This window comes from Chlorocebus sabaeus, chromosome 18, assembly GCF_047675955.1.
Source record: "Chlorocebus sabaeus isolate Y175 chromosome 18, mChlSab1.0.hap1, whole genome shotgun sequence".
NCBI classification, from domain to species: Eukaryota; Metazoa; Chordata; class Mammalia; order Primates; family Cercopithecidae; genus Chlorocebus; species Chlorocebus sabaeus.
In genome coordinates, this window is record NC_132921.1 from 46,733,128 (window position 1) to 46,747,091 (window position 13,964).

The 13,964-nt window shown below is 47.2% G+C and overlaps 1 protein-coding gene across 4 annotated transcripts in view; it reads right to left on the minus strand.

The window, feature by feature from the left end:
• Nucleotides 1–13,964, minus strand: part of FHOD3 (formin homology 2 domain containing 3) — a 519,848-nt gene that overhangs the window by 483,856 nt on the left and 22,028 nt on the right. For 2 of the 4 annotated variants that reach the window (XM_073006354.1, XM_073006353.1), the window contains exon 1: nucleotides 7,198–7,486. The exons of 1 other annotated variant lie outside the window; for it this stretch is intronic. In XM_073006354.1, coding sequence (XP_072862455.1) covers nucleotides 7,198–7,362 — 165 coding nt within the window. In that variant the 5' untranslated portion in view covers nucleotides 7,363–7,486. Of the gene's footprint in view, nucleotides 1–7,197; nucleotides 7,487–13,964 lie in introns of those variants that run through there. One more of the 4 variants, XM_073006356.1, reaches the window with a different exon arrangement.

Here is a 13,964-nt window from a genome sequence, read left to right on the forward strand (position 1 = left end):
ATACGATGTAGATTCCATTTGTTACTATGTGTCTCTAAAAACGGAGAAACTTCTGGGTATATATTTTTTTGCTGATTGGTGGTAATTTTTTTTCAAAAAATAATTGTTCTCCCTCCCTCCTTAACAGTTAATTTATAAATAAGTTTATCTGCCCATAGAAAATCAATGTTGACTGTAATTATAAGGGTGCCAAGGTATACAATCAACTTACATTTTCATGTACATTACAGCATCACTGCCATTCACTGTAAACTGAGATCCTCTTCTGAGGCATACTGAAGGTGGAGGTAGAGCTGGCTCATTGGGAGCTGGGTAACACCCCAGTGTGGCTACACAGGCATGTCATGGGCATCAACAGCCTTGGGAAACTGAGTGCCTTTATATATTGGTATCATTTATTATGGCCTTAGCAACTTCACAGCTTAGTGATAAAAATTGAGAAGCATATACTGAAACCACAGGTATAATATACCTTAGCATTTCGCTTGCTAAGCTAATAGTTTATGTAACTGACAATTGTTTACTTCATCATGGGAATTGATTGAGCTTAGAAAAACACTCTGAACATAAAAAGACAGATGCTCTACACTTGTTTTGCTAAGATTCTAAGGAGAACACAACAATCAGCATGGGAAGCAAAGCATCAATGGAGGTATGAAAAAAAAATCCACTGATGGTTAGCCATCTCAGCCATAGAAAACACACTCAGATCATACAGTAACACTTATTGAAAGAGCTCTGATCCCAAGGGGACTATTGGAATTGTAACCTAATTTTTTTAGCTCTTTTATAAAAATATTTCAGTACATGCACAAGTATAGAAAGTAGTATCATGACCCCTCCCCACATACCTATAATGCAAGTTTAACTCACAGTCTATCCTGTTCCACCTATATACTGACTCACCTACTTGTCTCTTATCTGGAATTATTCTGAAGTAAATTCTAGACATTATATAATTTCAGTATGTATCTCTGAAAGCCATAAACTGTTATTTAAACCTAACCACAATACTATTATCACACTTTAAAATTAATAATTTTAATATTAAATATCACTGCTCAAATGTTCAAGTGATCTCAAATATTTATTTACAATGTATTTGTATCAGCATTCAATCACAGCCACATATTGCCTTTGGTTGATGTATCTCTTCAATCTCTTTTCATCTAAGGTTTCCTTCCATCTTTTTCTTTCTTTTGCAATTTATCTGTTGGAGAAACTGTAATTTTTCACAATCTGGATTTTGCTGATTGCATCCCTGTGTCAAAGCTTAACATTCACTGTAACTTAATGTTCCCCATTCTTTCTAACTTAGTTCAGAACAAAGCTCAGAAACAGTCCCCCAGCTTCCCCTCCACCCCAAAAAACTTCTGATTGTCTCTCTAATGGAGCAGATGCTGACAAACCCAAGACTCTGAAAATGGCCAGCAGAGGACAACCCAGCTATGCCTCTAAGCCAGCCACAAGCAACAGCAGTGTCATTGAGAGATGAGGTGCGGGGGCTGCCTGGAGCAGGTGATTGCTGTCCTCTGAAGACAGAAAAGTTCCCAAGTGTTCAAAAGTATCATCTTCAGAGAGAGATAAACTATGGAGAGAAAAGGAGGGTGGGGGAGGGCTGTTCCTGAGTTGGCCTCAGCATGTTAATCAGTTTTAAAGTCGACACTATTAAGAACTAACATTTCAGAGTCCAGAACGGGAGGGCAATGGCAGTCCTGTTGTTTTCCAGAGGGACTCAGGTTGGACTCTGAGGACAAAAGGCATAGACACAGAGCATCAACCCTGGGAGGGCTTGCCAGAGCACAACCACTTAAGTCACAGCACTGTGACAGGCAGCCGTGTGCAAGGGCAATGCAGTCAACCCTACCCCACCCCCACCTGCACAGAGAGCATGGGCTATGCTGGTTTTCTAATAATGGGACACAGTTAACAACAGGATTGGGAGGAAGAAAAAAAAAGACCTTAAATCTCAGCTCCTTCACTTAAACACAGTATAGCCTTAGGCAACCTGTTTAACCTCCTGTGCCTCAGTTTCCCCATCTGTTAATTGGGGATTCCTCATCTGCCTGCCTGCTAGAGTTGTTGTGAGGATATATAAAGCTATACATGGAGGCCTACAGTGCAGCCTCCAGCATAAGTTCATGACATAATAGCCCCTTCCTTTCCAAAGATTGATGCCAGTCTGTTCCAACCCAGATCCTTGCAAGGGGCCATGACAGCACCTGCTGGATGTCTGGCTAGGTTACCGATATAGTCTGTGGCCATGCATGAAACAAAGCCAACTGACCCATGAAGGGTTCAATCCCATGATCCTGATCTCAATAGCGAGGCTCCAACCAACTGAGCTAATTACAGTGGAGTCAGATTCGACTCTGCTTACACGGAGACACTCTTAGCTGTTCATACAACATTCTTAAACATGTTGTCCTAAGATACTATGACACAACACATTTGCCAAGTTTACTAATGATCTCATCTTTTTAAAATCTTAATGTAATGTAGCAAACAGATGTGTCCCTTAAGAGGATTAAGGTGGAAATTCATTAGTGCAGTAATACCAGTGGATTTGTGTTCTAAAACTAACACCAATCAATCAACTTAGTGCACATTCTATCTTAGCACTACTCAGCTTTGAGGGAAACACCAGAGGACTGAACAGCCAGATCTTCTCCCTCAGGGAAGTTATCAGAGAACAGAGGAGACAGTGAGAACCCCCATGTACTGAGAGCCTGACCTAAATCACCTGTAATCCACGTTGTTCAGACTGTAGTGTGCACAAAAATCACCAGGGCATCTTGGTGAAATGCATGTCCTGATTCAGCAGGTTGGGGGAGGCCTGAGAGTGTGCATTTCTAATATAGCCCAGGTGATACACAGCTCACACTTGGAGTAGCTAGATTCTAATCCTCACTGTAATCAGCTGTTTACAGATGGGATAGCTGAGGCAGCAAGGCAACCACAAAGACAAAGGTAGTGAAAAAGGAATGAACACAGTACACTCAAGGCTAATCCAATGAGAGGAGGCACGCTGAAACGTGGACAGGCTACCTGGAAGGAGAACATTCAGGACACAAAAGTGGAGTCCTTAAGAGCCTAGACCTGCTGTCACATGCCAACTCGGAACTTCTCACTTGTGTGACCAGGTGATTTCCTTCCAACCTTGGTCTCTCCTTCTATGAGTTGCAACAGTATTAGTACTTGGCCCTGGAATGGCCATGGGCTTGGTGAGCTGATGTCCCTCTAGGATGGTTCTCAGCTCAGGTAAATGCCTAGGACATGTCAGCTATTATAACTCCACTCTGTCCAGCTCACTCTGGGCAACAAAACATTTCCTGAATTAAATCATGAAGTAATAATTGTCATTTTAACATGTACACTAAAAAAGTCATCACTTTTTTGTAAAAATATTCTACAGTTCCAGTGTTGTCTATCAAAGTGAAAAAAGAATCTTTAGATCATTAAAGGCCAGTAGCATAAATCAATCCAAACACATTTTAAGCTTTAAAAGGTCTAAGATTCTATGAATGCTACTGCAGAGGTTCTTCTAAATTAGAACTCCTATAATTACCATTTTTCTTTTAAAATATTAAGCCAGAAACAAACATCTACTTTTGCAGCATTTGAAAACAAAACCTAAATGTCTTGCTTAGCCCAACCTAGAACATATAACCACCAAAATGAACATCTCCCCAATGAGAATATGGCACCTGATTTGAACTTTTTGTTAGAAAACTAACATTTATTTAATCATATTCCCTAGAACAGATGGTTTTTTTAATAATGTATCACTTTAAGAAATAAAAAATGATGCAGCATAATAACCACAATCTCTTATTTTCACATGAGATGGCAATTTTGTTAAATGAACAACTTCAACTTCTAATGGAGTCAGCAGACGTGAACTAAATTAATACATCATTAAGTTAAGAAAAGATGTCCACACTCAAGTTTCAGCCAGGAAAGGCCTGACAGGTTGTCCAGTTCAAAGGTTGCCAGCACAGGAGAATCCCTAGGAGAACTTCAAAAATGAGGACCCTCTGAGGGGGCCTTCTCAGCGCTGCCTACACAGGTACATTTACTTTAAGAAGATTCACCCAACTGTACACTTAGACCCTGTACACTTTTTTGTATATGTGACCTACTTCAGCCAAAAGTTTACTCCCAGCCAGTCATGGTGGGTCACACCTATAATCCCAGAACTTTGGGAGGCCAAGGTGGGCAGATCACTTTGAGCTCAGGAGTTTAAGACCAGCCTGGGTAACAGGTTGAAACCCCATGTCTACAAAAAAATACAAAAATTAGCAAGGTGTGGTGGTGCACGCCTATAGTCCCAGCAACCCGGGAGGCTGAGGTGGGAGGGATCACCTGAGCCCAGGGAGGTCAAGGTTGCAGTGAGCCATGATCACACCACTGCACTCCAGCCTGGGTGACAAGAGTGAGACCCCATCACAAAAAAAAAAAAAAAAAAAAAAAAAATGAATCCCTCAGGGACTTGAATGTGCAGGCAAGCTGAGAGCACTCAGTGTCTGCCTGTCCCACGCTCACACTTCTCCCCTCTTTGTCCCACTGAGAATGCACTCTCTGCACAGAACTCCACTTCTGGGCTATCTCAGGCTCTGTAGGACCTGGAAGAAGCACACCCTGTGGCCCAAAAAGCCTCACTGGTGGCTGGGTCCTGGGATGATAGCTCACCCAGGTCAATGGACCCCCAATAGCTAATTCACAGCAGAGTTGATAACTACATGTTCCCACTTCTGACTGTGCACTCTGGGTCAGGCCAGGAATTCTGCCTCAAGGCTTTTCGTCACTTACAACATTCACCTGTCCCCAGGCCTAAAAGTGCTTGGCCCTCGAAGGTGACAGGGTGAACCCCTCCAGTTAATGGAAGACACCCAGGAGGCATGGCTTCTGTCCACAGCCATATACCTGGTTCCCAGAACAGAACCACACCGATGCCCTGAGTCACACAAGGCTAGTTTGAATCTCAGTTCCCCACTTCTAGCACAAAAAGTGGGTTAGCCACTCTGCCTCACTTTCCTCATCTCTAAAATAGGGACAATCAAAGTCCCTACTTTATGGAACTGTGTAGTGTGAAGGGAAACCATGCACTGAGAGCCTGGGTGGGGCATACATTACATGCCAAGTGCTTGAAACTCCAGCTGTTTCTATCACAGGTGGATCATCCAATTTTAAGATTCTCTGACGGAAGCTAATATCATCTTAACAATATGAATGTATACCTAGGCACATAAGTGCCCTGGCTTCTGCTTTACAGAACCTCATCAATAAAGTCAGTTGCTCACTTTGCTGTAGATGGGAAAAACAATGCCAGACATCTAAATACACTGCAGGGGTCTTGGGGCAAAAGATTCTGAGACTGAGGCTGGCTGGCCCCCAAAGCAAAAGTCAAGGGTCTCTGTAGAACTTCTTCTGGTTCTGTTCATTCCACAAGGAACACCTTAGAAAGTTCTGCAAGCCAGTGCAACTGCTCTTCTGGGGCTTCTAGTTGGGGGTGAGGAGAAGGGGGGCAGTGGAGGAGCATCAGGATTTTCTCCTACCAGACCAGGATCAAGACTATGGGGCTGTTCCATGGAAACATGAAAACATACTACAGCTCCCAGCTTGAAAGGTTAACCCATGTACATAGGGTTTGAAATCCAAAGAAACCACTTCAAGGTCACAGGGTCACAATTATGAGCCTTTGGTGGTTTCAGCAAAAGATCACTGTAATCAGAGACCGCAGTGGCCCGAATAATCATGATGTAGAAGAAGCTCTTCCAAAACTTTTCACTGAATCAACTAATTGAGAAGAATCAAATAATTTACAAAAGTGATTCTGATCAGCTGAATCCAGAATACATCACTCTGGATGATGATGACCCTCTGTCTCCCAATCACATGTGCTCTTGTGGCCAGAGAGGTTTCCACGACTGTATCTGTCCTGAACCAACCAGGAGAGAATGAGATGGAAATGCCCCATTTCTTATTCCTGAAAACGTTACTAATTAAGTAGAGGAGGAAAGCACTGATACACTAATAGAGAGGAAACTACCACTGCCAAAGTCCACCAGTTTCCTCACACAACCAACCTCCTCCTCTACTTGCAAAGCAGTTCAACATCATACAGAAATCCGAGGATTTCTTTTTTAAATCAATTTTGTTATTTGGGGTATCAACCCTTATCTCTTCCAAATATGTGTCAGTGTCGACCCTCAAGAAATAAATCATCTCCAAGCTTTGATATTAATCCTAGGCAGAAAACATACTGGGAAGGTAATTCTGCAAGCTGCATTCAATCTGTTTAAGTGAGAGGAAGGGTTTTCCTGGGTAACAAAATGATTAGCTTTCAATACCCAGCTCTTTGCAACAAATACTTTGCAAGAGGCCTATCCTCCTGCAAAAGGTTACCAAAAAAAAAAAAAAAACCAACCTCTCTAACGGGTAGACTGAGAAGCCATTCTTCCCAGGGGACACTCATTTCGGGCTGCCAGGCTGAGGCTTTGTGAGCGCGCCGCCCCTCCGCGCCCCCGCCCCTCCTCCCACAGCGACTGCTCCAAGGTTCCCAAGGCCACCTGCTTCTCAGAAGAAAAGGGGGATACCCTGAGCGCTATCGCCGTGCGCGGCCGGCGTCCTCGGCGGCGTCTCAGGGGGAAGGAGGAGGCGGTGTCGCCGGGAAGCGTGCTTTGTCGCGAGGGTCGCGTGGCCGCCCGTAGCGACCCCAGAGGCCTGAGAGAGGTTTTGTCCCGGCCGTCGCTCAGAGCTCTCCTCCAAGAGACCTGAGTCTCGCGGCACCCCGCTTCTTCCCGCGTCCCGCTTGGTGCCTGCCCGAGGGCCGAGGCCGACAGCCCGCGTCCTAGCCCCACCCCGCCCACCCGGCCGAGCTAACGGCGCGGCTCCGGGAAGCTTTCTCCATCCCGCCTCGGGCCGGTACGGCACCTGCTCTGCCACGCCCGCCCCCGGCTCTGGCCGTTCCTTCCCGCCCGCCCCGGAGGGTCCTGCGCCAACCGGCGGGTGCCCTGAGCCCCTCTGTCCAACGGGGAGGGGGATTTGCCCTCGAGCGATGGTCCCCTGGGGCCGCGCCCAGCCCAGCCCAGCCCAGGGGGCCCGCGAAGCCCGGGGCCTCGGCGCCCCCACCGCGGCGCGCACCGCAGCACCGGGCTGCGTCCAGGGGGCCCAGCCCACCTCGCCGGGCAGTACCTTGTGCGGCGCCCGCAGCAGTCGATGGACCCCCGCCAGCTGGGTGCCGAGCGCGAGGTCCTCGCGGAACGTGAACAGCGGCGGCCGGCTGGGCTCGGGGAAGTTGGTGCTGTTGAAAGGGTCCGTGTCGTCCAAGAACTGCACCCGGCAAGCCAGCGTGGCCATGATGCATCCCTGCCGCGGGGGCGCGGGCCCCGGGGTTAGCGGGGCCGCGGGCCGGGACGCTCGGGTAGCTGCGCGCAGGGGAGGCCGCAGCCGCCGCTCGCTGGCTCGCGGGCTCGCAGGCTCCGGCGCGCCGGGCTGCAGCCCGGGCTCCGGCCGCTGGGGGCGGGGCGGGGGCGGGGCCGACGGGCCCCCTCCTTCTCCTCTTCCTCCGGCTCCTCCCCTCCTCCGGGTCCTCTAACCCCGGCCTGTCTGCCCCGACCGACGGGACCGCCGCCGGGAAAGTGCAAGAGAGACGGCTTGCTCGGCATCCGCAGCCCTGCGCCAAAGGCCGGCGGCGGCGGCGGGGCTGGGAGGCCCGGCGGCCGGACTCGAATGCACGTGCGCCGCGCGGCCCCGGGCCGAGCTGCACCCCCCTCGGAGCCTGGAGGAGCGAGGTGGCGGGTTGGGGGACGGGGAGACAGGCGGCCTTCTGACTTCTACCCCACCGGGAGAGGGCTTAAGCCTTTCCAGATGAAGGCGGCGGCGGCCGGCTCCTGCTGCCCAGATTTGGAATATCCCGGCAGGGCACCAGGAGAACAGGGAGCCGGCTCCAGCAGCAAGGCGGGTGGTGGCAGCAACCAGGAGCCCCACCTAAGGGTACGGGGAGGTTTCCCTTAGGAAAAGAAAGAAGCTAAGAAAGAGGAGGGTGCGCCAGGGAACCCAGGCCGCTTTTAGGCACAAGCCTAAAGACTAGAGGCGTGGGGGCTGCGAGGTTTCGCTGCGGTACTCCAGCGCCAGGCCTGGCCCCCGGGGCGCCCGGCGGGTGCTGGTTAAACCTCTGCATCACCACGGCCTCTCCCCAGTCAGGCCTTCAAAAGCCCTAACTGGACCTTGTGGGGCCGCGGGGGCTTGGGGAGGTGGGAGCCCTTCTGGCAAGGTCCCCGAATTGCGGAGAGCCGGGGATGCCCTGGTAACCGAGGGACTGGGAGGGAAGGTTTGCGTCCTGCCCGCCCCTGCCAGGCGGGAGCGGCGAGACTCGGCATTGCCTCCCACCGCTCTCCTCGCCGCTCACGGGCGACCCCCTTCGTTTCCAAGAAAAATTCACGGTTCTCCCCATTCCTAGACCAAGGCCAAGTTCCTGGTTCCTCCCTACTCATATAGATCGCCCTCAAAACACTCAGTCTCTCTTAACATCCGAGTCTTTCCAAGGCGACTCTATAACGCGTCTCTCTCCCTTTCCTCTGGTTTCAAGGGAAAAGAGACCCTTATCCCTACTTAGCAGCCTCACCCACATCTTTAACCTGTCCCTCTCCATGATCTCTTTCCCTGCCACACATGCACACTTATGCCTGGTCTTAAAATAATAATTCCACGACGCTTCTGCTCCTTCCAGACGAACTTCTAGCTCTACTTGCTTTGTTATTTAACTCTTTGAATGAATCCTCTAGACTAACCGTCCCCAATCTTTTTGGCACCAGGGACCGGTTTTGTGAAAGACGATTTTTCCATGGACAGTGGCGGGGGGGTGGGGAGCGTTGGGGGGAGGGAGGGCAGATGGTTTCAGAATGAAACTGTTCCACCTCAGATCATCAAGAATTAGATTCTCACACATGCGCGCTACCTAGATCCCTCGCATGCGCAGTTCACAATAGGGCTGTCGCTCCCATGAGAATCTAATGCCTCGGCTGATCTGACAGGAGGCGGAGCTCAGCGGTAATGCTCGCTCACCCGCCGCTCACCTCCTGCTGTGTGGCCCGGTTCCAACAGGCCACGGACCAGTACCGGCCTGCGGCCGCGGGGTTAGGAACCCCTGCTCTAGACTGGACCTACACCAACTTCCGCCATCTCCTCACGGCCAGAATACTAAACGCACAAATTCTTCCCCTCCGAGATGGGCCTCCTGCACTTCCATCTTCATGTCCACCTCCCTCCACACTGAAAGAGCCCTCCAGTCCTGGCCACCCCATTTCTTATCACTTTCCCAACCAGGATCCCAGCCCATCGTCTCAGGGGCCTCCTCTCCACACCCTTCTTTCAGTCCCACCTGTCCTTTGGGTACCTGGCTTGCTCCTGCCCCATCTACCAAGTGCCTGCTGCTAGTGGGACCACTCAGTGCCCCACTTCCTCCCCAAAGCCTCTCAGCCTCTTACTCCACTGATGCTGCTGCAAGCTTCTGCCACTTTCCTCCACCCAGAAATTAGTCAATAAGGAAAATAATGTCTCCAGAATGACTTCCAGCACCCTCTCCTCTTCATCTTTCATCTTATTTTCCATCTCCTTTCCATCTTCCATCTCCCACTTCTCAGAAGGTGACCAAAGTCCTACTTTTCCTCCCATTCAAGGCTCTGCCCCCACCTGGACCCCAGGTCCCTCTCATCCCACTTGCTCTTGCCCGGGGTTCTATCAGTGATCCACCCACTTCCACCTTCCTCCCCTGGCTCCTTACCCTGAGAAGTAGGGCCTGCTTCCTGATGTGCGACTCATGAAGCCACACAGGGCCCTACACTTTAAAGGGTCCCAAATTGGTTTAACGTTTAGCTGTTGTTGTCTTGAATTTTTAAAATATTTTTTTAAGGAGACCCGGCATTTTTGTTGTGCACTGGGCCCCATAAGTTATGTACTCAATCCAATGAGAATAAATGCTCAAGTGTTTTCCATCTTAAAAGCTGCATCTTTATGAAGCCCACTTCTCACTCTAGCTCCCTGGCTTATCTCATCATCACTTCCTAACCAATTTCTGAGAGAGAGCATATTCATTTTTCAGCATCCTCATCACCTTTTCTCCATACCCCATGACATCTGGAGGGCAACCCCTTCCTGCCATTCTAAGATCATCAATGCCAGCCTAATTTTCTTACCTGGAGGACACTTAGCCCTGCTACCCACTTTCTTGGCAGCATCTGTCACCATGGCACCATGGATGATTCTTTTCTCAGACTCTTATCCCCTCAGCTCAATAGCTCTACCCACTGACAGCTTCTTCTCAAGTCTTTCTGGGCTTCATCCTCCTCTTGGTCCTGTTCACATTTCTTCTAGATTTTCCTGGCTTCAACCCTCCTCAACCTGCATGCATATAGCATCCAACTCTATACTCACGGAGGAGTCCCTCTCCTCACTTCTAGGCTCTGATTTTCACTGGGCAACTCAACATCCCTATCCTAGTTATCACATCATACTCAATTACACATTCAACCCAACACCCCAACCTGGTTGCCCATCCAGAACCTCTTCTGCAAGGTTGTCGTCTGCCAGACTGCTTTACCTGCCTGTCTGCTGATTCCAATGCTCTCCAAGCCCTTGGAGCATAGAACACCACAGCTATGGTTACTGTTAATTTATTCTGTGTTGTCACTAAATAAAAAGCTCCTCTGGGACAACAACCATGCCATATTCAGCTCTATGCCTACCACAGAGAAGACACACAATAAATGTCTAATGAATGTGTGAACATCAAAGTCATTTTCATTTTTGACTCCTGCGTCTTGCAATTGGTCACTATGACTTGTTACTGAATCAGCCTCTAAAATATTTCTCAATTCTTCCCTTCTCTCTAGCCCTCACTTTCTTTTTTTTTTTTTTTTTTTTTTTTTTGAGACGGAGTCTCGCTCTGTCACCCAGGCTGGAATGCAATGGCCGGATCTCAGCTCACTGCAAGCTCCACGTCACCGGTTTACGCCATTCTCCTGCCTCAACCTCCTGAGTAGCTGGGCGCCCGCCACCTCACCTGGCTAGTTTTTTGTATTTTTTAGTAGAGATGGGGTTTCACCGTGTTAGCCAGGATGGTCTCGATCTCCTGACCTCGTAATCCGCCTGTCTCAGCCTCCCAAAGTGCTGGGATTACATGCTTGAGCCACAGCGCCCGGCCTTTTTTTAAAATTTTTTTATGAGAGGGAGTCTCGCTCTGTCACCCAGGCTGGAGTGCAGTGGTGCGGTCTCGGCTCACTGCCAGCTTCTAGCCCTCACTTGCTATGCTAGTCTTCTGATGACTTCCCCAGACTTGCATTCTGCTTTTGGTCTTCCACTGGCTTCCCCAGAGCTAGTGATCATTCTACGATGTGTGTTTGACATGTCACACCACAGGGTAAAATCCTTACATTCCAAACCCTTTAGCACAACTCACAAAGCCCTCTAAGACCTACCTCAGTCCACCACTCCAGGCGTACGGTTGGTCATTCCCAGCTTCACGGCCTGCTTTCAAGTCATGCCAAACTTATTACTCTTTCCCAGACATGCTGAGCTTTTTCATGGTGAGCATCTCAACCTAGAATGTGCTTTCCCATCTAGTCAGCTGAACCCACTAATCTTTCAAATCTCATTTCTAATGTCAACTCTTCTGGAGAGCCATCTCCAACTCTACCCCAAACAAGGATTGTCTGTCTTCCTTCTGTGGTCTCAAATTATATATGCTCTTACTGTAGCACTTTTCATGTTACATTGTAAACTTATGCTTGTATATGCCTACTCCACTAACTCTAAGACTTTCAGGATTGGAATTTGCCTTACTGAATTTTAATCTGAAAACTTCAAGGATTGGCACCTAAAATGACTTTTCAATTATATAGACTATCCTTAATTTTTTAAGGATTTTTGCCTTGGCAAAAATTTACTAATTACTAATAATTTTTTCCTCTAACAGCCAATTTTTTCTCAGACTACTTTTTAAATTATTTCTTTTTAGTAATGTAATGATTTATCTTAATTTAAAAGGCTAAGAGTAATAAAAAGTTATAACAAGATATCAGAAACAGACATCTGATTCCAGTTTACGATACCCCCCATTAACATACACACTTTCCAGAGCCACTTGTTTCTAAATAATATGAGTACACTGCTATACTTTGACCTATCAATTTTAGATAATGCACTGATCTTCTATCACACTACCTGAGGATTTCAGCTTCTTTATAGTCCATTTCCTTTTCCAATATTGATTTGTCACAATTTTAGTCAAATTCTTATTCAGTGATTTTAAAATTTATGATGTTAATATTGTTCATATCTGTGCCAAGTTGTGTACATGATTACATGCCCTTTCTTGTACAACTTTTTGTTTTTCCTCAAGTTAATGTTTGCCTCAATTTTTTTCATTTGATTTTTTTCTTGAACAGCTGGCTAAATCATCTCATATCCTGCAACAGTCCTACAAATGCCTCTCTCAATATTGTCAAACAAGCTTTCAGTTCTATTCCATCCTCCTACTCCAATTTGAAATGTGGCTCCCTCAGCCCTGTCCTTCTGGATATTTTCTTGACTTTTCTCTTGTGCAGGTGCCCCGGTTCCCAGCTCACTTATCTTATTCTTTCTTAGTTTACACTCCCATTTTTTGTAAGTACATACTCCAGTAACTTTCTGAGAACAGATAAAATTTTGAAAAATTTTATGTCTCAAACAATCTTAATTCATTGTCCTAGCACTTGCCTTGGTGTGGTAGTTTGGCTGACAAAAGAGGGCTACAATAATTCCTCCCATCCCTTGTATTCCCACTATTTTCCAATATGACTTTGCCACTTCTCCTGTCACAAAGTGAAGTCTATCTCTCCACTCCTTGAGTTGGGGAGGCTTTGTGACTTGCTTTGACCAATAGAATATGGTGGAAGTGACATTGTGTGACTTCTGAAACTAGGCCTCAAGAGACATTACAGCATCTCCTTTCACCTTCTTGGAATGCTGGCCTGAGACTACCATGTGAAGAGGCCAGGTCTGGCCTAGAAAACCTGGTAAAGAAATTGCTACTGAAGACTGGAAAAAATGGATACCTGAGTTATGCAGCAATTAAACAATTAACAAGACAATTGCCTAGAGTAATTTGGAAGAAAGGAAATGTATCTAATGAGCTTATAAACTTGGCTAAGGAGATCTTTAGACAGTATGTTGGAAGTATCTGTTGGGTACTTGTAGCTGCATATTACAATGAATTCTGTTTGCAAGCAGAGTAGTTAAAATTTGCTGAGTTATAAAATAAACAATTTCTCATCCCCAGTTTGTCCAGTTAGAAAAAGACCTTCAAAGTAAGAAATAACCTTGGTAAAGATCAGTTTAAAAATGTGGTTGTAGGCTGGATGCAGTGGCTCACACCTGTAATTCCCAGTGTGGGGAATTCCCAGTGTGGGGAATTCAACCACATTTTTGAGGCAGGAGGATTGCTTGAGCCCAACAGTTCAAGATTATAGTGGGCTATGATCATACCACTGCACTCCAGCCTGGGAGACAGAGCAAGACCAGATAGCTATGGAAAAAAAGAAAAAGTTACAATTCAGTTGTAAGACACTTTGTTACAGTCTCAGAGAGATTTAAGGTAGTACCTAGCAGATCTTCTCATTTATACAAAAGGGCTTCTAAGAATCTTAAGGGTGGTGTTCCACAGCAGCATGACAGGCCCAGAGGAGGAAGAATTACGGGTATAGTGTTTGGCACGTGGAGTAAACCCTAATAAGATTCATAGAAAATCCACAACATTTTTCAGATAGTTGTATTTATGAAAGCACTATCGGCTTAGGCTAAAAGGGACTGAGATTGTTCAAAATAAAAAGAAACTTCTGGAACTCCAACCTGAAATGGATAAGAAGCAGACAAACATAAAGAAGAATGAAAACATGTCCTTTGCAGCAACTTGGATTGAGCTG